This window comes from Haemaphysalis longicornis, unplaced genomic scaffold (genome assembly GCF_048455015.1).
Source record: "Haemaphysalis longicornis isolate Haplotype H1 unplaced genomic scaffold, Haemaphysalis longicornis Haplotype H1 scaffold_9, whole genome shotgun sequence".
In the NCBI taxonomy this organism is placed as follows: domain Eukaryota; kingdom Metazoa; phylum Arthropoda; class Arachnida; order Ixodida; family Ixodidae; genus Haemaphysalis; species Haemaphysalis longicornis.
The window spans coordinates 1216881-1244572 of record NW_027526460.1 but is presented as its reverse complement, the minus strand read 5'-3'; the positions used below and the strand labels follow the sequence as shown (position 1 = coordinate 1244572).

The following is a 27692-nucleotide window of genomic DNA, read 5'->3' as shown; positions in this document are numbered from 1 at the left end:
TGCCATACAAAATGAAGGAAATATCCACACGACCTTTGTGAGGCTCCCAAACATCCCGAAACCTCCTAATAAGAAGTTGGTGACGGCGCAAAAAAATTAATGCGTTGGGCAGAAAAAAAAAGCAAGAAACATTAATTCGATACAAGACAACAACGAAAGAAACAGAAGAAAGCCGCTTTATTTCCTGCTGTGCGATGAGCGTGCAGAGGCCGCTGCTTGGTACGTAGTATTAGACTGTTGAGTCTTCATAGGAGCATCTCAAAAATACTGAAGGGAAGCCTACGCATTTTGAATACTTATCGAGAAGCTCTGATGGCTGATCCTCGCGAATAAGCAAGAAAGGACGAGTTACACACGATCTTCTGACCGATACTCTAAAGAAAGTTGTTCTCTATCTCTTCGTGTGTTGCAAGCTTGTGGGGGATACAGCTTCAAATTATTCAGATGCGTCAGAAGCTGGCAAAATAACTGAGTCGCTAGAAATACGCTTTTTAACACACTACAGCAACGAAGCGGGCGATTTCTAGCCCAGGCACTGTTGCCCCTCACAAGCGGAGTGTAGCAGACGACAGCGGCGCGAATCCCTAAGCCGACGTCAGAGCCAGGGGGCGCCACTCAAAGATCTCACCGCCAATAAACGTTGGCATCAGTAGCATCTTCCTGTTCTGTGGCATCTTCTTCTAGCCACCGCGAGCCGCAAGTTAGCAGTCGCTGGCCGTTTTGACTTCTTCCTCCATGGTTTTGACCTTCGGTATGGCTGGTTGCGGTCGTGTTCTGATTTTGGTGAGCCCTGTTCTTGCCGTTTTACCACATCAGTAACCTTGCGAGTGTAATGAAACCACGATGAAAATGCTTATATTTAAGTCCAATTAACTTTCGTAAAGCATAAAATGTTTCTGCAATGTGCTGTGTCGAAAATACTGCCTCCTGGGTAGCGTTAAGCCTGTGCTTGCGATCTGCCTGCTCGTGTATCGTACGCGAAGCTTGGGTGCAATTTTTCTTTTGTGCTGTTAGTTCAGAGTGCGTGAGCGCAGCGCAGAGGTTAGTGATCTACATGCTCTAATTGTGCTGGAACGCCACTTCAGACTCGCAGCTTCTCCACGACCGGAGCGGTCAACGCCGGCGGTCTCGTCAAGGTGAGTGGCACTGGCTGTAGTTACCACTGTGCCGTTGAGGCTATTCATAGAGTTTCAGGCAATAATATGAGGCGGTTGAGGCATTTTTGCTACTAACAAAGGTTTTTTTACATTTATGATCGTGAAAAAGAAAAATCCTGTCCTGTCACAAAAAGAAACTGGCTTCTTAGGAGGAGGATAAGGCGGAGCAGTGTGGTCACAGCGAGCGTTCGGTGATATCAGTGGCCGCGCAACAGTATGCGACGCGATTAAAATATTCTCAAACAGTGCGAGACGTGCGGTGCTGGTCTTTTTTTTTTTCTCTCGTCAACATTCGAATAAGTTTCGAGTAATTTTGAAGCCCCGCCGAGAACCCCTGCGCGTGTGCAGGAAGTGCACTGTAGAAAGTGCACTGCCTCACCTCTTTTCCTACTTGCCACCGAAAGATGTGGCGTACGAGCGGTAAACACCAGTGACCTCAGGAAGTATCTATTTGTGGAGTGCTCCGAATCGTTTAGCCATGCACGTACTGTCGTGGTAAATTGAAACACGAACAGCGGAGCACGTGGCTTTTAGTGCATACCGCGCATCCTGGCGACGGGCCGCGTATGCGCAGTGCGAACAAGCTACGAGTGTTCGTGACCAACCTTGATATGCAAAGACCATCGTATTTCCATCGTGGGTTGGGCGCTCAGCACGAAATAAAAAATAGGGGTACATAGCTGTGTGCGCCGTTTTCACTCATCACAGCAACAAAGTTAGATAACGCTTGCGTGAGCGGGCGCGGAACGCGGTGGGAAGACAAACCAAAACGCTCACACGCTGAACGACTGTGTTTCCATATCAACGTTGGATACAAACTCTCGTAACGTATTCGCACTGCACATACGCCTCTCGTCACCAGGATGCGCGGCATGTATGGAAAGCCACGCGCTCCGTTCGTGTTCCAGTTGATCATGATGGTACATGTTTGGCATGTTGGCGCAGCTCAATCATGAAACACCCTAATGGGGTGTTTGGCCACCTCCCAAGTCGTTTTCTTACAACGGGGCTTCCATAGATTTCGATGCTGAAACCATTCCTCTTCTTGCAGCCACCCCTGGCAGTTTTTGGCATTGAAGGCAGGTATGCCAATGCACTCTACTCGGCGGCCTCTAAGGAGAAGAAACTCGATGCCGTTGAGAAAGAGCTCATCAAGTTCAGGGTGAGTGATGCTGCTGCCGTGCCTCTGCCTGGCTTGACGCTGTGTACTAAAGAGGGGCGCCCTGTCTTGGGCCTGCATAGTGACTGCAGGTTTTGCTGGTGCTGGTTGGTTAAAGTTACAGAAAAAAAATCAGGCTTGTATGTATCGTAGCAAAAAAGAAAAAGAATAGCGCACAGGAACTAAAGAGGCAAACATAGGCCGGTGACTAACAACTGAATAAATTTTATTACGTGCAGGCAATTAAGAAAATGCAGAAAACACAAAAAAGAAGAGAAAGTTAAGATTGTAGATATACTGTCTCCTTGTGTAACAAGTCGACTGATGGTTTGTTGTTACATGAGCCCGCTCACTTGTACATTGAAAAAGCTTCATAGACCTGGCGTGTTCTGTGGTCACCGTAGCTCTTGAGAACATGACTCAGCTCAAGCAAGGGCCCGCACGAAAGCTCGTTCATGCATGAAGCAACATGTGGGGCAAGGTTGCTCCCAGTAGCGTATTTGAACAGTGAACTTTATTGACATCATGTACATGTACAGTGCTCAGCGATTGAAACACGATACTCGGAGTGCGTGGCTGCCGGTGCTTGTTGCGCCACAGGTGAGCGCTTGTGAAAGCGAGCTGACGCATTGTGGTATACGGTGAGGGTGAGAGCGTTCGTGACGCATGCTTAGTGCATCCGGGAGACAGCCCTGCAGTGTGTGGTTCTTGGCGGCACCATAGGGGTGCTACATGTCATGGTTTCAAAACGCTGCGCCTGCGTGCTGTGCGATAACCACGATAACACATCGCGATAAACACGCATTCAAATTCTTTATAACGCGCGCGATGCCAGCTCGCCCAGCTTTGCGCGGAGCGGCGCGGCACGCAGGCGCAGCGTTTTGAAGCCATGGCATGTAGCACCCCTATGGCGCCGCCAAGAACCGCACACTGAAGGGCTGTCCCCCGGATGCAGTCAGCATGCGTCACGAACGCTCTCACCCTCACCGTATACCACAATGCGTCAGCTCGCTTTCACAAGTGCTCACCTGTGGCGCAACAAGCACCGGCAGCCACGCGCTCCGAGTATCGCGTTTCAATCGCTGAGCACTGTACATAGTACACAATGCCGGAGGCCGGCAGAAAAAGCCATCTCAGGGATAGCTTGACGGAGCTGCGGGCCCCCGTTTTGGCGCCAGCGTACAACGGTGTTGGCAGTAAACGTCTTGCAGTAAATGCAGTAAACATTGTGGTCTGCTCCAAATCACGGTTCTTCTGCTCCCGAATCTGTTGGGGCCCTGATGAGGCCACCGAGAAAGTCGCTCGCGTGCATGCCCTCGAGGGCCCTGTGGCTGGGCACGGGGGGAACAGCGGGGGGGCACCCCTGGAGGGCCACGCTCGTTGGCCGTTCAGCCTGCCCTGCTCCACTTGGCAAGCGCCCGGGGGGTGCAGGTCCTGGGCACTGCACAGCTGCTCTTGCCCACACGAGGGGCGACGCGCAGGAAGGAGCAGCCGACTTGGCTGTGGCCACACTTCTTGGGAATAAGGACACCACGCACGGTGTTAGTGGGTGCACGCAGTGTTGGAGATGGAAGAAAACAAAAGAAAGCATCGGGAAACAAACAGGTTTAATAATATTGGAAAAAACGCGCAGCTTCTGCGGGGAAATTTGTTGTGGTGCGACTAATGTGCGGTGAGGTACACACTTTCTCAAATGAATGCCTTGACGTAAAATCGTGTGCAGATTTTGGGAGTGGAAGCTTGGTCGGACTTTGGGGATGCAGCACATCAGGATTATATTCTTTTCAGTGTTAACGGAAAATTTTTTTATTTCTAGCAGAAAGCTTTTTTCTGCGTTTTCCTTATTATTGGAACCCTGTAAGCTTACAAACGAAAAATTGAGCTTGTGGTGCAAGTAATTACCGATTTACAGGCATGACGTCTAATTAGGTCATTAAGTAATCAAAAGCTAAAATTCGAGCAGCAAATTTTTTTAGCTTGTTTTCCTCAATTTTGGAAAGCAGTGATCCCACATAACGAATGTGAAGAAGGTGGTATTGCACGTATTTTTCGATTTCGAGCTTCGTCATCAAACTAGGACTTTGGTCCTTGGGCCTGCATCGGAATGGTCTTCACTGCAATGCCTTGCTCTCTCTAGCGTTCAGCTTGAGCAGAAAACAAACAGTGGTGATACCTATTGAAAGAGGCATCCTTGAAGAACTATTTCCCAGAAAACTGCCTGCGCCGGTTTTGCTCCCAAACTGCCAGAAGACTTTGGTTAATGTTTTAGTTATCGGGCACCAGGGCCAAAAGGGTTAGAGGCCAACTGCTGTCAAAATTTCGCCCTCTTGAAAACGATATTTTCGTATAGCCTGCTTAAAAAAAATTCCCGCGCCTTCCCGCGAGGGGAACACGAGTAAATGCAGAGCATTGGGGCCTCATTACTGATTGAAGGCAGTGTTGCTTCCATCGCTTCTTCCGTGATGCTGGAGTAGCAGACACGAGTAAACGTGGGCACGAGCGTCAACCAAGGAAGGAAGGAGCAACGCAGTGACTGAAACACGAGCTATCGCTAGCCGCTATATTTGCAGCGCGCGCAGTAGAGGGAGAGCAGTACGGGGGGGAGAGCGCGCATGCGCAAGCAGCGCGCGCCCTTCCACGCCCCACCGCGCTGCTATCACGCACCTGTTACGCCGAGACCATGGAGCAAGATATCGAGACCGCGACGGAGCGAACGGGCTGACTACGATGCATGCGCGCGCCAGCTGCTGTTGAGAGAGAGGAGGGAAGGAGAGGCGCACCTGCTGCGGACGCGAAACTGTTGACACCGTCCGACGCAGGAACAGGCGAGGCTAAGAAATGCTCTGCATTTAAAAGAAAGCAACATGCAAAATACATCTGCTGAAATACGTGTGTGGACGGCGCAAGCGGCCAGCAAAAATCGGCAATTTTGAAACCTAAACCAAGGAGAGCGCGGCCATTGCAGTGACATTGCAGCCATGCAGCGAGCGGGCGGACCAGCTCTGCGCGCTCTACACGCGCACGGGGCGGCGCAGCTCGTTTAAAGACTGATAACGAGGTTTCTCACGGGGCTACCAATCGTGTCCCAGCTGATTTGGGGGCGCTTAGTGTGCATTGAAAATGAATTTGGTCGAGGTGAAATTTGAGGGCAGTTGGCTTTTAGGTGACTTGAAGGCAAAAGCGAGTGATTACCGAATACTTCTTCGCTGCTGCATCGTGTTTGCGATGCCATCACGTTCACCTGTCGTGTGGCACGCATCCGGATAGTTCTTCTTCCATCCTGGCATGGGACGGGGTTAGGGCTGTAGTTACGCTTGGCTTCGGCTCTTCATGACCCGGGTTCAGATACCTGTTGAATCCAAATAAATTTCTGAGTAGATTTCTTTGCTTATTTTTTTTTTTTACAGCTGCCGTAATTTGGTTCCCTTTAAGTAGTCACCAGCAAGTATGGTCACTTTTTGTGTTTAATGAGACATCTAAGCACTTCACCTTTCAGAAGTATGCCAAATTTTTATAGATCTGCACCGAATAAAGTTTTCATATTTTTCTGAAAAAAAAAAAAAACGTTACAAGAAGCTGTTTTTCCCACGCCCCTCAAAATTCCTTGAAAACTTGCATCTCTGAGGGGCATAGCTGGGCCACCCTGATGGTCCCAGCCCTGATGTCTGGCGGCCCCTGCGTGAGCCGTAAGGGGCAGTTGGGGATCTTAGGAGTGCGGATTCTTACATTCCCCAGTGGTCTTGGGGCCAATTTGTGCGCAATTGGGATTTGCAGCGTAGCAGGGAGCAGGGCACTCTTGTGTGCGGCCCGAGCTCCCTCGTCTCTCCCAGCTCTGTGGCACTGGTGACATGGCTGGTAAAAGTCCGCTCACGAGTGGGCTCACAGTTTTGTGGCCTTGCAGGCACTGCCGTGTTGGTCGGACCTGAGGACACACTTCCTTTTTTTCGTAGCTCAAAGAAGGCTAGATTTTAGTGTGGTGTCTTGGAATCGTGTGGAGCACATTGGAAAGCCAGCGGAAAGAGCCCGATGTTGGCTGCACACCGAAACCAATTGAGCCCACTGCGTTTGTGTGGCTGAGTTCAGAAAGTGTGTGCTACACGAGAGGCAGCCACACTTGCAGCGGGATATCCAAGGTTGCCAGTGCACCACACTGCCTGGTGGCCATTTCAGCCACCCGCGCACATTTTGCACCTCGCTCCCAACCCGGGGTGATGTCGGAGGGGGGGCCCTCGGCACGGCCCGTATTTGCAGCGGGGGGCCCCGATGGTCGACTGCACTCGGGCTGTAGCCCCACCACAATCGGCCAGCATGCCTCTGGTCACCCTGTGGCGTTGGGTGCCCGTGCGCCATAAACACGCGCATGTGTGTGCCCAAAGTTGAAACAGATCGTGCTTTGTGTGGTCACGCGGCTGACTTGTTCGTGTCTTGCCTGCAATGATGTGTGCAGCTCGAGTTGCTAGGTTCATTTGTGCTACAGTTCCTTGTTTTCTTTGGAGAGCATGGGTTAAATGAGATCTTCCAATGCTTCTTTGCCATTCACAGCTGGTTTACAACAGATTGTAGCGCAAAAAAAAAGACATTTGCTTCTCAAGGTTTTCAACTTGTGCTGCTGCAAGTGGCACAGTTCTGCCCCTGCCACTGCAGTGAGCCAACGCAGGCCCGCATGCTCTCCTGCTTCGCCGACAGCGAAGTGACCGCCAGGAGGCAGTCCTCCCGTGTTCCAACACTGCCGAGGGCGTGCGAGGTGCGTGCGTGTAACGTGTGGTGCTGTTTCCTCCCTTTCCCCTGTAGGGGCTGATGGAGCAGGACAAGAGGCTTGCGCAGTTCATCGAGAACCCCCTGGTCAACAAGCTTGTCAAGAGAGGTGGGTGCGCCAAGGGGCGCTGGAGCAGGCCGTTGCTGCACCTGCGTGTGTGTTGTCATGCGCACTTCTGGCGAACCTCTTCAGGAGGCACAGTTGCGCGTGCCAAGTGCAGTTGTGCGATGGATTGGTCTTGCTCGCATGGGGTGAACGGTGGGCGGAGTGGAGACGCGGCCCTTTCATTTTCGCCATGGCGTGGCAGAGCTGGGGCCCACTTGTTTGTGCTGTGCACACCAAGAAACGAGGAAGACATCAAAGGTGGCTTTATTGCAAAAAGAAATATTGTAGTAGCGAGAGGCATTGACCTCCCTCTGGAACATTGGCGTATTCATATCTGCATTTTCTGCTGCATCCTTGCACGTAACGAAAAACGTGGAAACCACCTGCTAACGTCTTCTTTTCGGATGCTGAAGCTCTAAAGAGAAGGTGTGGAAAATTTGATTGCTTCTCAGACGCTACTGTTGGTTAATGAAGCGGTCTGAAATTTTTCTGCCGATTTAATATCGGAACCTTGGCCCTTGACCCAGAAAAGACATTTCAGGGGGTGGAAGCCAGGATTTCTGCCTCTGTCTGCATGTGTAGTGTCTTTGGAAGGTCCAGATAGCACTGCTGTTTTACATGAGGACCCCGTTGTACTTGTGCGGTTCAGTGAGAAAGTTTCAAGAGTGGCCCAAGCGCTCTGTATTTGATAAGTAAGCACACTTTCTCCGCCTGCTTTCAGATGCCCTGCAGGACGCACTGAAGAAGCAGCAGTTCAGCAGCCTGACTGTCAACCTCATTGGTGAGCGCCTTTCTTGTGCTCCCGCCTCCTGCACTGCCTGGAAAGGGGCCGGTCGACCCTAAGAGCAAGGCCTGGTCGAGTGTGCTTGCCGGGACTGTACCAGCAGCACGGAGTACTATAAAAAGTGTTCCGATTGTACACGGAGTACTGTTGCTCGAGGGTGGTCGCAGTTGCGATGAAAACTTCTGCTGGGGAGCTCTTGTTGTAAGCCAGGGCTCCTGGCGGCCGCTGCTTACAACCAGATGGTTTTGTTTACTTCATCCTTATTTATTGCCTTGAATAGTCTTTTCTCCATAAAGCTTTATAAAACACGTTAACACTTTCGTGACCGCGGAAAAATCGGTTGTCTTTGGTTAGAGGAAATATTTTTTTCTTGCCTCAGAAAATGACTGATGCTAAAGTGTAAGGTATGAACGAATAGAGGGAACATAGGGCTTTACAACAGTACAGGCGAGCCCGCTTATAACGAACACAACGGGAAACCGAAATCACTTCGTTATATCCGCTCTTCGCTATATCTGGACAGAAGATCTATGTATACCAATGGTAACGGGAAATGGAGATTTGTTCGTTATAACCGCTATATCGTTAAAACCGGGTTCGCTATAAGTGGGCTATACTGTAATAATTTCTAACAGCATATTTATTTAGAATTTTATAAAAAAAATTATCAAAGCCAAAAAAGTAACAAAAAAATTGATGAAAATTTCAATGCAACTTTGCACAGGGGGAACATAAAAAAAATTTGAAATGTATACGGTACTTTGAATACGATGCCCTTATAGAACAACACTGCAAATATGAGCTGGGCAAGTACAAAAGTTATTTACATACATACAAAAATATAAACACTAGTGCCTATTATGCTACCGCGCGAAGCAGTTTCTTGACGCGGTGAAACAGGTTGGCTGCTCGTGTTTTGCAGAAATTTGTTTTTTCCTCAACCTTCCTTGCTTCGTAGCACAGTTTGCAGTTCCGGTATGGCTCAATTTTTTGTGGTTGGTGCTGGGGACCCAGAGGTGCACTTCTGGGTGGGGGGGGAGGGACGGTGGGGCCGGTGAGATGTTGCTCTTCACAGCCCAGCAGCTGTGCAATGAGTCCGAGTCTGAAAGCGGGCTGATCCAAGTGCAAACTCCGTGACAGCTCCGAAACTTTTGGATGCGGCCGACGAAATCGATGGCTCTCACGAACCGCCGCGCGCTACTCCCAAGCGCTATGCCAAGGACAAACCCGGGCTGTTTTCGCGGGGAGAACTCGACTCTTTGTTCAGCCAGCACCAGGTGGTCTCGCTCAAGCGAAGTCGACACCCTGCAGATAAGAGCTGTGGCCTTCAGAACAGGCCAACGCGCGCCCGCAGTAAAATGGACAGAGGAGGAAGAGAAACTTACCGGCAGGTACCTGTTGATAATCTGGGGCGGTCTGACGCACTTTCTCCGTCCGTACTAAAGTCTGACGAATTGAAGTCGTCTTCCGTGTCGGTGCTGCTAGCGTCGTAATCCGTTGAAATTCGCCATTGAAGCATCGGTGAGCGGCGTTGGCGCTATAACCGAAACCACGTGAGCTCATTGTCCGGCCAGCGAAGGACTGTAAAAATCCCCACCGCGGCGGAGAAAAGCAACTCGAAAGCTGAACTGATGACATGCTTCTTCCTTCACCCTTTGGATAGTGTTAGTTGTCCAGAAGCGCTCATAGAGCGCCAAAATTTGAATTTGTATTGATCGATAATATACTATTGATGGAAATAGGCGCAGTCACGAAAGTGTTAAATAACTGTTGAGTTTGGTTAAAAAACTTTTGGGTGGTGCTGGCTGTGACAGCAGTTCTCCAGAGAACACTGGCGCTCCGTACAATTTTTCCATCGCAAAAGGGACTCCTTTGCTTCGTCCCCCGCACGACACGCCTGATCTTCTAGCGCACTGTGCCAGCGGGGGCCACTGTCAGGGGCCGCTCACTTGCAGGGCTAGGAAAAGGAGGCCAGCTGCAGCACACCGAAACCAACTCAGCCGCTTGGTGGGGCTGAGTTCAGACAGTGTGTGCCAAATGAGAGGCCTTGTGCCGGTTGCGGGACATCCAAGGTTGCCCATGCATCATCTCAGTGCTTGGTGGCCATTTCAGCCCGCGTACATTTCTGTGGCCTCCATTTGTGCTGTTGCCCTTTGCTCGAGCATGTTGGCATTGTGGTGTGGGGATTCTTTGGTTGTTGGTGGCCCAGCCTCGGGCTGCCTCAGCACGGGTGCTATTCACTGGCGTGGCTCGCATGTGGGGAACCGTGTGAGTGCGCCATCACTGGTTGCGTCGGGCTACGCGAGATGGCGGTACTTGTCCATGCAAAGTACACGGCGTGTGTTTGATGTTCCAAACTGTACCCCGCTGAACGCAAAGCATTCCTCGGCTCCAATGTGAGTGCAATTAATAAAATATCTGTTGACACCACCGTTGAGATTCGGGCTGAAACGGGGCAGACAATGCACACCAGTGTTGTTTTTTTTCTCTGCGATGTGCGGGCGTAGAGGTACAAGCCGCACCATGTTTGTGCCGAAGCAGCACTGACCACTGACATGGCCGTTTTTAGTGTTTCCAAGCGAAGAAATTGACAGATAAACTTTTCAGCAAATGCCGTCTAAAGTGTAAGGTGCTGAAAGTTGCGCATCCATCGAGGTCACCTTCATGTGCCATTATTCTGTTTTACATTAGGGCCATTTACACCCATGTACTAAGTTCATTCTCATCAGAACAATACATGTTTTCCGGCACCCTTTGGCCCTCGAGTCCCGTAAACAGAGTGTCGCGTGAACGGATGGTAGGGTTGTCCTCCTTACCAGCTCAGAGAGATGGACGCAGGAAAGCTGTTTTACAAAACACCCATTTAATGCACACTCAAAAAAAACCCCAAAGCAAAGCACTCAATCAATAAACTACACACAACCGACAAACACTCAAACCTCCATCAGAACAATCCCCATACAATTAAAATCTAAGCCCGAAAGTCTCTACAATAAAGTTCTACACAACTAGTTCAATTCAGCTCATTTCGTCACGTCCTGTGGTCTCTGCTACCACAACTCCCTAGTTGTGTCCTATAACTGCGTCCCCAATGGACTGACCTACCCCGCTGTCGTCGGCGCTGACGTGTCGCACCCGTTGCGTGGCTGCGACTCGGTGGTAGCCGTCCTTGTCTCTCTTCGGTGCCGGCGTTCGATGCGCGCGGTCACTCCTTGGACGGCGCGGGCTTTGCACGTCCCGACTTCTTTCCTCTGTGGCTACCCCCTGGTAGCCACTCCCGTTGGAGTTCCTTGATGCCGGTGTTCGACGCGCGTGGTCATCCCTTGGGCGGCATGCTTCCTTGGTGGCTACCCCCTGGTAGCCGTTGCCGCTGGAGGTCCCAGGTAGGCTCGGCACGAACGTAGCCTTTCGGGGCCGTCGAGACGAAGGCCGATGGAGCGTGGACGTTGACCGCTGGGGCCACGAAGGCACAGGTTCGTGGGGCGCCTAGGAAACCGCAGCCGATGCGAAGTCGGCCCGCTCCCGCCCAGCCTGGCTCGTTCTGTGCAGCTCCTGCCGCCTCCTGGTTGTCGGCCTCCTCTTTTGTCCCCTCTGGGCTTTCCTGTGGCGCACTCTCATTGGCTCGTTGCCTTTCCCATGCCCACATATGGCCGTCATGCCACTGGTCTCCTGTGCGGCGTTCCCTGATTGAATGACCAGTGCGCCGCCATATTGGACCATGATGCCTCGGTGTTTCGGCGCTGGCAATCGCCCATTGGTGCGCTGCTGGCGCGCCGTTCGAATGGACGTTTCTCTGTTCTTTCTCCCCTTCTCTCGGGGGGGTTTTGGTGCATCCCCTCTCCGGAGGTGCCCTGAGACAGGACGCACAGGTGCAGTCATTAGTGGCCGGTGGCACACACTGGGCAGCTCGGAAGGATTGAGAAGAGCATCCGGGTGAAATTATTACCACAAAGGTGCCAAGTTCTTGAATGATAGAAACACGGTAAACCCTCGTTAACTACTCACCGCTTAAATTGGTTAAATATCGGTTAAATTGAAGATTTCTCTCGCCATGCATTTACCGCCCATGGGGGCTGTCCCCGTATATCTTGTGAACGTTTTTTCGTGGACCCACGGATATCTCGAGATGTTGACAGAGCGGACACAAGGCAAAGTCCCCCACAGGCAGCTGATGAGGTCTCCGTGCAAAGGCTTAGCTCCCACTGCGCACTGAACGCAGTCGAGAGTGGCAAGTGTGAAGTTCCCACCACCGCGGCGGTTTCCTGTCGAACAAGCCGAGCGGAAGACGCAATCTATTTTGTTCCTTGTGCGCCTATCTCCAACTTTGGTATATGAGCACGATTTAGAAGCTAAGAGCTTTGAAGGTGTTTTTATAGCGCCCATAGATGCCTGTTTTGGCGTTTGTGCCTAAATGTCTATATGTGTCTATAAATGACCATAATAATGATGATTTCAGTCTGCTATAAAAGAAGTATGAACCGTTCAAATTCTGTTACTACAGACTTTTATGGAACCATGGATAAAGTCTGTTATAACAAGACTAAGACTGTTCCACTGTTTAAAACAAACAGTAAAGATATGCTGGTCATTTCTTAATGTTCAGTTGCAGCTGGAACAGGTTGGTATTCCAGGCCAGCAAACAGTAAAGATGAGTTTGGGTTTTTCGGCAGTTTCGTCCTCTTGCACCTCACAAAATCTTACAATGGCCCTTTTTCCAGCATCGGTCCCCCAGTGGCCGCCATTGGGAACGAAAAATGGCAGTAAGGCACGCCCCAAGAGAGCTTGGCTTTCAGAGAACTCGTGCACAAAATGTCCTGTTCCTGCAGTCCCTCCTGCACTGACCCGTTGCCCGTACCTTTCACATGAATGTCACGGTAGCAGGCGCACGTTCCCGTGACTAATCTGCAGTGCTCGCCCTTTTTCTTTCTTTCATTTTCATTGCCCCCTCACCAGTGCCGGATTAGGAAACTTTGGGGCCCGGGGCTACTACTGCAACATCCTTGGGGCCCTAATGATGATGATGATGACGATGATGATAAGGATTCCGCTTTAATGTGCGAAAATTTTGGAAGCCCATGTTATGCTCTCTGATCAGTGATAAATTATACATTATTGTACGCTTTCCGGAAACTAACGGATTTTATAAGGCCTAAAAGTTAGTATGGGTTGATTGCCGGTTCATCACAGATTCACAATTAATCGAAGCGCCGTGTCGGCCTGCACACGCCATGGTGCAGAATAGTATTTTCTTACAAGCATATTTTATTAGGCCTCTAAGGTTTTACTTTTATTGCAAAGTTCTCCACCTGCATTATGGGAGGGCTCGAAGTCCGCGCAGGCAGCTGTCACTCACAGACAGCCAAACAGTTGGCTGCCACGCCTTACGGGTCGAAATCCTGTAGGTTACCCTCACAGGCGAGAAAGCACGCGGCGGTTAGAACACGCGCCGCCTTTGAAGGAGGTCGGGGGGGAAGGGGGGGGGGGCTTAGATGTGTCGCGCAACGCAACCTTCCTAAGGGAGCACGATTAGCACAAAGACGATAAGCAGAAAATGTGGCTTTTTGGGCGGGGGGGTTCGCGCATGGCCGTCGAACTTTCAGCGGCGATGAACTCTTGTTGTGCAGCTGCGATGGTCTTGCTATTCGGCAAGCCAGTACACATTATTGGGTCCCCTTTGGGTTGGAGAGCGACAGGGGAGCACGAGAGATGGCCTCAGACCACAGTTTAATGGGAATAGAATGTCTGCTCACCCCCGCGCTGCTGCTCCCGTCGGTGCCGCATAACAGTTGCAGCAGTCAGTAGTTCGTTGTCGATCGGCCGGGTCGTTGTTTGGTCGTAACTGGCAGTGGAAACACGCTGAAGCTTCTCGTCTAGATTCGGGGTCAACGACAATGGGAATAGAATGTCTGCTCACCCCCGCGCTGCTGCTCCCGTCGGTGCCGCATAACAGTTGCAGCAGTCAGTAGTTCGTTGTCGATCGGCCGGGTCGTTGTTTGGTCGTAACTGGCAGTGGAAACACGCTGAAGCTTCTCGTCTAGATTCGGGGTCAACGACAATGGGAATAGAATGTCTGCTCACCCCCGCGCTGCTGCTCCCGTCGGTGCCGCATAACAGTTGCAGCAGTCAGTAGTTCGTTGTCGATCGGCCGGGTCGTTGTTTGGTCGTAACTGGCAGTGGAAACACGCTGAAGCTTCTCGTCTAGATTCGGGGTCAACGACAATGGGAATAGAATGTCTGCTCACCCCCGCGCTGCTGCTCCCGTCGGTGCCGCATAACAGTTGCAGCAGTCAGTAGTTCGTTGTCGATCGGCCGGGTCGTTGTTTGGTCGTAACTGGCAGTGGAAACACGCTGAAGCTTCTCGTCTAGATTCGGGGTCAACGACAATGGGAATAGAATGTCTGCTCACCCCCGCGCTGCTGCTCCCGTCGGTGCCGCATAACAGTTGCAGCAGTCAGTAGTTCGTTGTCGATCGGCCGGGTCGTTGTTTGGTCGTAACTGGCAGTGGAAACACGCTGAAGCTTCTCGTCTAGATTCGGGGTCAACGACAGAGGCGAGTATGGATGGACCTCTCGTTTTCGAATCCATAACACATATGCCGCGTCCACTGCTTTTCCCGCGCTTCTTGGGGGGTTCCTCTCCTCCTGCCGCCGCGCCCAAGCGGGACCAGATCTGCGGGCCACCGTTTGGTCCGCGCCGTCTGCCGACTCATTCCAAAGCGAAAAGCGCCCACAGGGACAAACAGCTTACCGTTCCCGAGTAGCGGCGGAGGTCTGTTTTCAAGACGGCATCGAAGGGGCCGCACGCAGGATGCGTTTATAAGTGGACACAGCTTTCGTCATCCCGAAAGGAAACAGACGTTGTTGTTACTTTGGCGTCCACGCCTGAGCTCTTCACACCGCTTAGGCCTGCTGATTCCCCATCTCGAACGGAGCCGTTGGGTTCGCGCTGGCCGGGCGGCTTCTGCGTCCACACGGAGTGGCGCCTAGAAAATTACGCTACGAATGAAGTCCTGCGGACATGTAGCCTCCGCAACGTTTCTTGCTCAGAAAGCCTGCAGAGGCTACAGCCCAGAGCCGTGGGCTGAAGCCGAACGACCCCGCGAGTGGCCTACAGAACCATTGAATATTTAAATAACCATATATACGCTGACCATTCAGCGAGAAATATCGAGTCGATACCAATCACGCTTATGCGATTCAACTAATCCACTAGCTTTATTGAACGAGTCGTCATCGCAATGAACTTCCTTGTCAAGCGCTTTACATTGAAATTTCTGGCAGAAGCTATGTATCAGCCCGTGGGGCAGTGCTTAACTTGTCAATAATTACACATAACGTCCCTCAGGCTTAAACAATTTACAATGTTTTTCAGACAGTATTTCATTATTCTCATGCCTGACCTTTTCTTATACCGAAACAGGCGCGCGCCGAAACGTCTGCGTACTCAGATGTTCATGTACCGAAAAGACTGATTTGATTGATGATTGATTGATTGATTGTGGGGTTTAACGCGCCGACGCAACGCAGGCGATGAGGCGCGCCGTAGTGGAGGGCTCCGGATTAATTTTGACCACCTGGGGATCTTTATCGTGCGCCGAAATCTCGTACACACGGGCGTTTTTGCTTTTCGCCTCCATCAGAAAAGCGGCCGCCGCGGCCGGGAATCGAACCCGCAACCTCGTGCTCAGCAGCGCAACTCCTTAGCCACTGAGCCACCGCGGCGGGTTACCGAAAAGACTACCGAAACGACCTGTGCCGAAAAAGACTGGAGCCGAGCTCGGGGACTTTTTATGTGGCTTCTTAGGCCCTGTCAAGCTGTGCACCCACGACTTTTGGTCCAAGACGTCTTCTCATAAATCTGGGGAAAACAAGGAAGAGGAGTAGGAATAACTAAATTAAATTGAAATGGACTCGAAGGTCTTCAACCATAATGTGAGAGGCCCCCCACACCTCCCTACCTGTCACGAGTTAGTCAGCTTCGGTGTGAAGGTGAGGTCGAAGGTCCTACATTCAACTTTATATGCGGGCAGCGAGCACACTCAAAATATTTTTTTCATATGACCGAGCGGGGCCCCTGACAGCTGGGGGCCCGGGGCTGCAGCCCCCGTAGCCCCCACCTTAATCCGGCCCTGCGGCCCCTCACTGGCATCCATGTGATCGCAGCGTGGTCTGCCTCTTTGCCCCTTTAATCAGAAAGCCATTTTTGTGTGCACGTATACGAACTCTCCGCAGCATATACGGGACGCGCGCTGCGTTGCTGATTGGGTTTAGTGCAGTGTTTTGGTTCTTTTTCGCTTCTTTCTGTGCCCTAAAAAACTTACGGCCACGTCTGTAAGCAAAGAGTAGGTTTGGGGCACTTGCAAAAATGGCTGTGTCTTGGTAGAGTGCTCGATCGCCAAGAGCTACCTGGGGACGCGGTTTCGCATGCTTTCTGGCCGCTCTTACGGGTGACGGCAGCAGCATATTGCCACTGCAACCTCCGATCACGTCAGGCACAAGTGAATTCTATTGTCGCCTCGTTTAGATGGGATACTGGCACAGCGAGAGGTTGGTTTCGTTTTCGAGCGCGTACAAGGAATTTGGCCTTGTTTCGATTATATATTCCGTGGAAAAATATGGTTTGGGGACGTGATTACCCAGTACCAGGCAATAACTTGTGACTTTTTTTGGAGTATAACCCTCGTAAAAATGTCAGGTGTATTCCAAGGCTATGCGTCATTAAATATGTGCCCACTCACATCTTATAGCAAGAACCAAGAAAAGTTGATGAAACCACGGAAAAATGACAGGTTAGGAAATCCAGGAGGAACAGAATAGCTCGTACGGGAATGAAAAAACCCAATGCAGCTTCGAAATGCTGAGGGGTCCAAACCTAAGCCAGTTCGTTCTGACCAGACCAACTAGTGCATTGCGAAATGCACTGCTGTTTCACAATACACGTTGAGGGGGGGAGGTGGATGCCTAACTATTGTGTCTGCAACTGTCTGCAGCAAGCAGCTGTGGAGATGTGCCCTGTTGTGAGGCAATGTGTTTTGCGACTGCATTTCTTCCTTCCCCACCCCCAGTACCACATGTAAAAAAAATGCATATCACTCCTATTTGCAAACATCGCATTGCGCGGTCATTGATGCGGGTAATGTACAGGGCTGTTTTTGTTGCCCTTCCGTTGTGTGCTGGGGCAGATTTCGCCTCAACGAATGTCCGCTTCAAGGAAATTCTTGGCCTGTCCCGTCAATTTCATTATAGCAGGATTCAACTGTACTAATTTTATACAGCAACAAAAAGTAACAATGTTGCCTTTTTGCAGGAACTGTAACAGGTTACTTTTTTTGGCTTGCATGTCTGTAACTATAACGCTTATTTTTACTGGTAACGTGCCCGTGACTTGTCTCCGAGATGTCTTGCCCAAAGCAGTGCAAATCTGTGGTGATGGAGAAGAAAGTTGCCTTGATTAGGGATTAATAATCACTCCATGACAGCTCCCCTTGTGCAGCGTAGCTTTTGTTGCCGGCACTGGCTTGTCTGTTACCGCCGCTGATTTGGCCACAAATTTTTGGCATTTTGCGTAACCCAAAACTCTGTTTGCGTCCAATTTCTAGCGGATTTTATGAGTTGATGAGGTATTGCTGTATGCGATTCATTAATAGCGGAGCTGTCGTAGGTCGATCCTTTTCGTCTGTCTGCTGAAGGTTGTGCATCAGGCCTGTTCTCAGAACTAGCAGAAACCGGTCCTGAGGACCCCTGGCAGGCGGCTGGGCGGTCTTGCAGGTCCCTCTCCCTGCCCACAGGGGGTGGAAGCCTGCGCGGAGATGGCGCTGCCGTTCGAAGCTCCGCTGGCTTTTCGGCAGATTTTGCGCTGGGTGGAACGGGGTTTAGTTTTCTGCAGTGAGGTTTCTTGCTTGTCGCGTGTTAATCGTGCACGCAATGTGCGAGTAGATTTGAATCAAAATTTCACTGTGCATGAATTTCAGCATGCGGATTTTATTTGTTATCAGTTTCCTTCTACATACAGTGAGTGGTGTTTAGTTGTAATATATTTATATTCGTATTTGGAGGGGTGCAAATTACTAAACACTAACTTATTTGAATGAGGCTAAAGTGGTCTGGAGTGGTAAGAGAGTGCAACCAAATTAAAATGTCAGAGTCCAATGTGACCCAAGGACGTCAAACTTAACTGAGTTTCTCACTTGATACGGTACGCAAGTTTTCTGGTTACTTTCCTAACACCAATTGGATACGTCTTTATATTATTGCACGCTCCGTGAATGCTGAGCTTTTTTTCTCACACTTCAGCAGTTGGTCGTTTTAAAAAGAAATGATGGAAAGGGCACGTGCAACACCACTGGATAAACTGTGGTTTTGCGAAAACAGGGAGCAGTTTTTTGCAGTGCGTCGGTGGCGACTGCCAACCTGCTCGCAGAGTGTCCCAGTGTGCCCCGTGTGTGTGTGCGTGTGTGCAGGGGCCCTGGCCGAGAACGGGCGGGCCGCCTACATGAGGCCCGTGATGGCTGCCTTCACGCGCATCATGGGCGCCGTGCGGGGGGAGGTGCCCTGCGAGGTGGTCACGGCCAAGGTGCGTGCCCTCTGGGGGGGGCTGGAGCGGCACTGCTGCCGCCGTTGCATGGCTGCCTCCTGGCATGTTGCACACTTCTGACGCGATTCTCTTTTCCTGGGCCCAGCCGCCCCCAGAGCACAGCAGTTGCTCACCACTGCTCCGAAACAGCCTGACAGATTTGCGCTCGCGTCGATCTAAGCGGGGCGAAAGGCCAAGGTGACGTGATTTTCCAAGCTGCTTCTCGGGAGTGCTGTCCTATGGGGAAGCTGGGATCAGATTAGCTAAAACATGAGCTAAACAATGGCAGGACCGATTTTTTTTTTTCCAACATATTTTTGGATTGCATATTTTATATTCTGTGTGTTTGCAATGTGTTCCCATTAAAAGTATTCACAACTTGTCTTAAAAAAATGACTCTTCTAAACACAGTTGCATTATAATCCACAAATTAAATAACAGAGCATCCTTTTCAAATACTGAAAATGGGGAAATTCCCCATCCCATTCCGGGTTTTTTGTTTTGTTTTGGTATTTTCACTTGACGCCACGTTCAGTGGAATCTCGTCAAACCGTACCCGCATGAGCCGTAGCGTCTTTGTGTACGCAGTGAAGCCGAATCCCCCACTCGGTTGCCCGTTGACCTGATGGATGCGTTTGGATAAACCGTAGGTGCCTGTCAGTGCGCACTTTCTCTGCATCCCCGTCAGGGTCGGTTTAGCGAGGTTTCACTGCACATTGTTCATTATCTTCTGATTGCCACTGTATTGCTCAATTATTTGGTTTATCTTTGTCGCACGTACACCACGCATTGTAAACATTTTTCCAGCTACGTTTGCTGTGGCTACTTTGTATTCTCTGCCACGTAAACCATGCTGTCATGTATAATAGTCTATCAGCTCTGTGCTCCATGTGCTGCTAAGCAGCCTTGTTTGTGTGACTGTGGACGAAGGGGCACAGACCCTCATCCAGCCCAGTCCTTGGAGTCTGTGCCCCGGACATCTGCAACAGGTCTGGTCTAGAATTGTCAGATGGGGTGACACAATATCTGAGCAATGTTTGCAGTGCTGTGTCTCCACTATCTCGGTATCTTTACATTGGCTGAGCCCGGGTGTTCCGCTCTCCAGTCGCCTCTTTATCCTGCCTTGCTCGCAGGTGCACAGGTGGCAGGAAAAGAAAGGCGGCAAAGCAAGCGATAGCTTCTCAAGTGGGATTTTGGTGAAACGGCTTTCTCGATTCAGCGTCATAGTACGGCAACAAAAGAACATGGCTGCCACGTTGCTTAGCTGCTCGGTGCGCTCTGCCCATCCTTTCTCTGGGGAAGTTTTGCGGTCGGCTGGGTTACCGTTTGGTCGGCTTGTCTGCTGAGGCACTGCACAGGGACGTTGTCACGGCAGTAATGCTCGAGACCATGGGCCAGGTTATGGGAGGCTGCACGGCGCAAAGCAGCGTGGTGCGGGCGTTTGAAATCGGGGTTTGGGGAGGGAGAATTTGAGCTCCTTGCAGTGGTATAAAACGCTAAGTAATTGTTGGTTTGACCACAAGCTTGCGACCCTCGGGCATGGATCGATTGACAAGGCAAAAGTTTTGGCGTTTTCGGGCAGTGACGGACTGGTTAGCGTTGAACACTAGTATTTACAGTAAAATGTATGCGAATTGAAATTTAATGCCAAAGGGGAGGCGGCTAAACATAGCAACGTGGCTGAAATTTGCGGTAAGAGTGAACATGTGCCGTGGGGTTGTCGGCTGGATCCATCACCGTGTTTGCAGTCTGGGATCCGAAAAATGTTCTCAGCCTTTAGATTAAAAAAAAAAGAAGCGCTGCACGATTGCAGCGCTTCTGAACTTGATATGTTTGTGGGCACTTGACGTTGCCCATGCACACAGCGTCAGCACACCAGCACGTTTGATTTTTCAAGCTCCTGAAACTTGCCCCAAATGTGTTTCCGCTGTCTCACCCCGGAGCGCCACTGAGGAGTGTTCCCCTACCCTTGTTTTGGTGAATGCTAGGGCTCTTGTGCTGCACTGGATGGGGAAAGCAAGGGTGTGAAAGACCGTGATTTGCCAGTGACTTGACAGAGCAAACAAGCAAAGAAAAAACGTGGCGTGAATGTTCACCACCCAGGCATGGACAACGCTAGTGCCATTTTTTCTGGTGTAGGAAAATCGGCGTGGATTGTAGGAAAATCGGCGTGGATAGCATAACCAGTGGTTTGCACCCGTTGTCCTGGCAGTGTGTTGCTAAAGTGGGATTCACACGACGGACGAGGAGGCGGGCGGATGTGTGATGTCAACGTGTCACCGGACGGTCTGGCTTGGCGGAGCGAACAGCAGACGACAGCGGGGGGGAAGGGAGGCAGCTCTTGAGAGGCCCACCCCAAACAGCGCCCGCATTTGTCACTTCCACACGTGTTGAACACACCACTTTGAGAACGCCACCCTCGCACCTGGTACAACCTAAAGCGGCTTGACTGCAGTGCTAAAAAATGGGTTCCATTCCCCATGGAGGTCCGCCGTGGTCGCGGAAGGCATCCGCGGGCGATCTCCGCCGAGGGGCGGAGTGTAAAACTGGTCACGGGAGGAAGGCGGGATTTTTGCATCGTGTGAATCCCGCTTCAAGGAAGCGTGCCTCGATTCTGGGACCCTGCAAGCAGCGCCAAGCCTCCTTATTAAACGTTGCTTCTGTCACTAATTTTGGTGTTGCAAATTCTGCTACCCATGCTAAAAAACATCGCTGATGATGATTGCTATTGGCTTCCCCTTTGTAGCATGTCATCTAAGCAAAACGGACTAATGTGCCCATGTTTTACACTCTTGATTTAATACTAGCACTGCTTAGGGCAGGCACAAAATGCTTATTAGGCACAAAATACTTTTTTTTTTTTTCTGTTACAGGTGGTAACTGTCCTAGGCAATATTCCCCTCTCTGCTTTTCATCCACCAGCAATCTAATCTTCTTTTCGTCCCCTTGACAGCCTTGAAGTTAACTTCCTCTGTGCTACTCTTAAATCCTAGGGCTTCTGGAAGCCGAATATTTCCCTCATGTAGATTTAGATGGATACCCTCACATTCTAACACTATGTGCTGCATAGTTTGTTTCTTTTCCACAGACCACACATACCGCATTATTTTGTGAATACTTCCCCACAAAGCTCTTAGTTCGCTGACAACCTGCTCTAGCCTTGAAAAGCAAAGCACTGCCCTGGGAATTATCGTAGAAATTTTCCTTTCTGATGTTCAATTTCTCAGCCCTGTAAATCTCTAACGACGTTTTAGCTTCCATTTTTGCCCTCCATTTATTCGTTTCAATCTGCCTTGCCTTTTTTTTGGTTACCTTGGCTGTTTTGGATTCTCCACTGTTCTTTCCGTACTTCATCGTTAGCCTTCTAGTCTTCCTTAACCACTGCGTGTCCATGCTTTTCAAGTATAGGTACCTAAAAACCTTGGCTGCCCACCTTCGTTGATCCATTGCTCTCAACCTCATCTCAAAGCATATTTTACTCTGTGCTTCTCAACGTTGGTCCATGTCTCCTCTCTCTCTCTCCTACCCCTTTTAAAACTTCTAGTCCCCCAAGCCTCAGCTGAGAAATACGTAGGCCTCGCGGGGTTCTCTCAGTGGGGAAGAGCCTTCTCTGTCTCTCGTCTGGGGCTATCCTCCTCGGGAGTTGCCCAGAAGAAATGTTTTGGCTGCAGTTTCCAGATTAAAATGCTCCCTCTCCATCCTCCCAGCTTCTGGATTAAAGGAAGAGTATTAAAGGAGCACCCAAGCATAGCAGCGAGTTGGCCTACACCAGTAGGCTAGAGTGCTGTACTTGCTTATTATATAGACCACTTTCAGCAGCAGGAGCAGCAGTTTAGCAGTTTTCGCAGAAGTTGAAAAAGGTGTGACAGCAGGCGTCACTGCCCTAAACTTTCCCACACCACAATTGGGACATCACAAATCACTTACGATGGGGCGGGATTGCTGGAGCTGGCCCCATGCGTTTTTCTGAAACAAGCACTGCAGCAGTGTGGACACGCACAACACGTGTAAGCGGGAACTTCTCAAAGGACGCAGGCGTCGGTTGGCGAGCTTTGCACAATTGGGTGCCGCGCTGCAGGCCGTGGGCTTTGCCTTGATTTGGTTGGCATGTCTCGCCTTGTGGTTTGGCAAGCGCAGTCCCAGAGGCGAGTGTGAGGAGAGCCTGCCCTGCCTACTTCCCACCAGGGCACACGTATAAATGGCGCAGGTCTGAGGCGGTCGTCAGTTTTCTAACACACCTTCTCCCGGGTGGCAGCACCCGATGACAGGGATGGCACAGGGGGGCCCTGTTCTTAACTTTGCCTGGCTGCGCCTTACCAGTATGGTGCGAAGAAACCCTTCCCAACTGGCTTTCATTGCTGGTGGTGATGAAAGGGAACGCCAAGCAAAGTCGGGAAAAAGACCCGTCTTGCCCGGGGCACTCTGTGGTCTGCTCTTCAGCGCCATGAAAACAATTGAAGGGGAACGGGAGGAAGATGACAGCTTTGGTTGCTTATGTTTCTGCAAACAAGGCAAAGCCGGAGGGAGAAATGTCAGCTTTAGTTATATTTCTGCAAGCAAAGCTGGAGAAGGAATGGTTGGCTTTAGTTATATTTCTGCAAACCGGAGAGAGAAATGTCGGCTTCAGTTAGTTATTTCCCCAGACAAATCATCGTCGTTGGGTGCCAAAGAGAACACAGGGGTGGAACAGCAGCGCCATTTGTGCCATTGAGCGCCAAACTTGTTTACCGGGGCCCTCCTGCGCCGAAGCGCCCCTGTTGAGCCAAACACGTTTATCAGCGCCATCCTGCGCTGCAGAGCCCAAATTGAGCAGCGAGATACGACTGCCATGATGCCCTGTGCCCGAAAATTTGGCTAGAACATTGCGTTTCCTGTTTCAGTGTGGTTATGGTTTTGGTTTCATCAGAGCAATGAGTGGCCATGGAAGTTGGATTTTGCTTAGCTGCAAGACCGCATAGATTTATTTGTCGCATTTTCCTGGTTTCGTTTGCGCGTGCCGGCCGCTGCATCACAAGCTATGGAAAATGACCGAAAGTGCGTGAAATGTTTTTGTGTCTCATCGCGGACATTTGCGCAAAAGGTTGCAGTGTATTGTAAGTGAGCTTGTGTTCCGCTTAAAATTTTTGATGAACACAGCTGCATGCATTGAAGAAAAGGGATGTTGGAAGCTTTGCCCTCGCTGTCTAGTTCGGTTTGCCTTTGTTGTGTAATAAGTGCTCATTTTAGCCTGTGAGCTTTGCTTATGTAGAGGATGGGCCAGCATTAATTAGAATACATTCAAACAAGCTCTTGTTACGTAATAAACGGCATGCGTTCATTGAGTCTCGCAACCCCGTAACGGGCGAAGACAGATACATTCCGCTTTGTACACACTGAAACCGCTGTTCGATAGAAAAAATGCAAACAAACGCCTTCTTTTATGGGATGCCGCCGTGAGTTTGCCTAACACTGCCGTCTGCCGGACCCGAAGCAAGGCCCGTTATCTGATCCCCTTCGACTGTGTGCGTGACTCTTTGAATTGTGATAACGCTGCGCACTCGCTGGCGCTGAAGGTAGAAAACTCCGCATATTGTAAATTTTCACAAGTAGTGCAAGAAGTGTGTTCCTCGTTTGGAGTAGGTTCTAGTGCACCGTAGAATGCCTCCTAATACAGTAGAATTGGCAGGTGGCTGGCACACCAGCCTGTGCCAAGCCTGCTCCGAAAGGCAATTTGGCCCCCACCCAGGACTACTCCCAAACCAATGTGCCCTGTTCCACCCTTGGAACCACAAAACGTGCCTGGTTTTTGGTTGACACAGAACTTGTTCAGCCTTTAGTGGCCGCCTATTCTTGGTTGTTGGTTGGTCCCGAAGCCTAAGGGGCGCGCACTTGTTTTCAGCCCTTGGATCCGGCCATGGAGAAGGAGCTTGAGTCTGCGCTGCAGTCGTTCCTCAAGAAGGGGGAGGTGCTTGTGCTCACAAAGAAGGTCAGTGGCACGTGCAGTGACGCCCAGGAGCAAGTACACTTTGCCCTTTTTTTAGTTTCCTTTTAATCAAATGCACGGAGCGTACCACATTTTTATACGTATAACCTGCCCCTCCATCACGCTTGTTGTGCCCTCAGAGAGAAGGTAAAGAGTGCTTGCGGATGCGCCCTGCACAATTGACCCCCTATGCATGCAACCTTTCAGTCTTCAAAAAAAAAAAAAAAGGATTTGCGTAGAATTGTGTTGCATTCACTCGGGTAAGGAGTGTATGTCATCAGTTTTTTGGCGCACATGAGAAGACGGCATCAAGCCTGTTTTTCAGCCGGGTACTGCAGCAACCATACTGCCGTAATGAGGAGAGGCACATCTGCTGAGTGGACTTGTAAGAAGCTTCCCTCTCGGCTCTGCTTGGGGTGGTCTAACCCTGTTGGGCACTGGGTTCCGCACTGGCCCTCAACGGCCAGAAACGAAGAGAGGGCACTGCGCAGTGGAACTGCCGGGATTGGGCAGCAGAGAGGAAGTGGTGGTGCATGCATCCTCTGTGAGCTGTGCACTGTGGTGGAAAATCCGTTCACTGCCCTCTGAAGATTTATGAATTGTCGGTGCAGGTTATACATGCGAACATGTGGTACGTGTAAAGCTAGCGGCGTGCTGTTGGTTACACTGGCTGACTCCCCTATTTGAGGTCCTGCAATTAAGTTTGCATGCATCTGCTTAAGGGGCACAGAGCTTAATTTTGGCCTGCTATAAGAAGCAGCAAGTGGCGGGGGTGTTTTGAAAACCCTAGTTGCTTACTTGGTTGGGCTGGCCGAGGTTGGTGCTTATGAATTGGTGCATGAATGCTGAGGCTAAGGGGGCAGCAGCAGCTTCTAGGGCTGCGCTTTCAGGGAAACGGCAGTTATCTGCCAGGCACACGGCAAAAAGCGGCTCCACTCGCTCCTAGTGTTGTGCCTGCAGCTCGGGCCAAACGCTCTGCAGTTTCCAAGGCTGCTGGCTCGGGGGTCGCCAGTGCCCATTTCGCCCCGCAGACAGGCCGCCCGTCTGTGCGATGATTCCTGGCCGCTCGCTGTCAGGGCTCTTTTCCCAAGCGCTGCACCTCGCAGGGTCTTCGGAAACCACGTAGAATGTCGCTGTATTGGTAACATTTTGACGGAAACTTCAATTGCCTGCTGTATACATCACTGGAAACGCGGGAAAGGGTACTGATTGCACTCGTGATGTTCTAATATTTGTTGATTGAATTGGCCGATGCAAATTTGTCACGAGTTTAAACAGTATTGGGGACTCGCAGTTCAAACCCTAATTCAAAGTGATGCCATCAACTTTGAGAGTGCGAAGTGGGGTAGAGAGGCGAAATGATTTGGGGGAAACCACTGTGGCCTCTGCGCTCCCCATGCTTTCGTCAGAACAGAATCTTGTGCTGCCCATGAGGGGAGGGATGTGTCCTTGTGGTTCCTGGAGGAGCACTGATTGTGCATGTCAGCAGCACAGCAGGTGCAGATGTGCAGCTTTTCCCAGTGGTGACTCCTGCTCCCCCCCTCGCAGGTGGACCCCAGCATCATGGGGGGCATGCTGGTCAGCATAGGGGACAAGTTTGTGGACATGTCTATCGCCACCAAGGTCAAGACCTACACCAACCTTCTCAGGCAGGCCGTCTGAACGTAGAATGGCTGCCTCGAGTGGTAGAGTGAGCACACGTCTGTCTGAAGCAAGCCCGCCTCGGTTGTTTGTGTTGTGGGTTTATGCCTGAAGAGATAAACTGCCTGGTAACTGTATTAGTCGCAGCTTTGCTGATCCATGAGCTACCTACAGCGGAGAACGCTGTCACCTCTTTCGGCTGCCATTTCTCCCGTCCACACTGTGCACGCAGCAGAATTTCTTGCCATCACTGCTGCCCTTAAGCAAATACTGACACAAAATCTCAAAGGTGAGATAACTATCGTATTTACTCGATTCTAAGCATCCCCCTTTTTTTTCACGACCAAAATGCCCAAAGTGACGGGGGTGCTTAGATATGAAAAACTCGTATTACCGGCCCCCAGCCATTTTTTTATGGCCGTATCTCGACGAGACTGCCGCAAGGAACAATGTTTTATTTGGCAAACGTTCTAGAGAAAACTAGGTGCAGACAGTGAACTGGCTGATGCTTTCGCTGCCATTCGAGACTGTTGCACGGCTTGGACCACCGCTGCCAGTATGCCACAGCACGTCATTTTCTGTGCCATTAAAAGGGGTTTGTAATTGAAAACTTCATAAATGACTTGGCCACAACGTCAGCTTGTGCTCTCTTCCATGCGTCTCCAAAATGCATCGTGCGGTGGTTGTTTAGGAAAGGGGCTGCTTAGATTGGCAAGCAAAATTTTTTAAAATTTTTTCCCAAAAGTAGGAGAAGGTGCTTATAAGTGGGGTGCTTAGAATCTCAAAAATACAATATGTGAAAAGCTTCCTTTGTGTATGGAGATATCCCCCAGGAAGTTTCAGCAGTAACCATTCAGTATAAGGGCGTCAACATAGTGCCGAGGCTCTTGGTGTCACAGCCATGCCATGTGGACGATGCGCCGGATAGTTTCAGCGAAGTCCAGCGGCGGATTCAAATCAACGTTTACCATAATTGTCACATTAGCCAAGCGACCAAACCTTGGTGTAATACGCTGCATCTTCAATGCCTCGAAGGTGCGACAATGCTGGATGTCTGACACCGATTCCAACTGTTCACATCCTGTTAAAAAGTTGCAGACGTGTTTGGCCCTGCCATTTATCGTAAGTGACCAACCTTATCCTTGGACATTCACGGGTCAACGAGTCTGCCGAGCTTTAACACTGCTTCGGTGTAGGTGGGGCACGTCTCGCTCGCCTGAGACTTGGGTGCGAGGGAGCAGTGTCTGTTCAGCCTGCTGCTTCTGTCCGGTGGAATCGCCAAAGCGTGGCGAAATCTTGGGCGAAACGGTGCCAGCTTGTGAGCTTGCTTTCATTGTTCTCCAACCAGGTCAGGGCAGTCCCAGCTGGGGAAAACGCGGCGTGGGTCGAGGGTTGTGCAGCGGTTGTGCCCGTTGAGGATGAGCCGGCCACGCCTTTACCGGCGTTCCCAGCGTCGGTTCGGGGCTCTCGCTGGGGGGGCCAGCCAGGCAGGGGGCTTGAAGAGGTTTCCACCTTGAGGCACCGTAGGAGACCGGCTACGTGTCGGCTACGGCGGA

The 27692-nt window shown here is 50.8% G+C and overlaps 1 protein-coding gene across 1 annotated transcript; it reads left to right on the top strand.

The window, feature by feature from the left end:
- Positions 1-645: 645 nt before the first annotated feature.
- Atpsyno (ATP synthase subunit O, mitochondrial) lies at positions 646-26273 on the top strand. Its single transcript, XM_077683575.1, has 8 exons — positions 646-783; positions 1086-1136; positions 2209-2319; positions 7108-7180; positions 7899-7958; positions 18421-18533; positions 24412-24498; positions 26044-26273. Exons 1-8 carry the CDS (start codon positions 736-738, stop codon positions 26155-26157), a joined length of 657 nt encoding a protein of 218 aa, XP_077539701.1. The 5' UTR covers positions 646-735; the 3' UTR covers positions 26158-26273.
- The last annotated feature ends 1419 nt before the right edge of the window (positions 26274-27692 follow it).

Bases quoted from the DNA above. Each gene is read 5' to 3' on its own strand.
- Atpsyno (XM_077683575.1), top strand. From the start codon at position 736: ATGGTTTTGACCTTCGGTATGGCTGGTTGCGGTCGTGTTCTGATTTTG. The intron at 7,181-7,898 runs GTGGGTGCGCCA...GCCTGCTTTCAG, and splicing joins CAACAAGCTTGTCAAGAGAG to ATGCCCTGCAGGACGCACTG. The intron at 24,499-26,043 runs GTCAGTGGCACG...CCCCCCTCGCAG, and splicing joins TGCTTGTGCTCACAAAGAAG to GTGGACCCCAGCATCATGGG.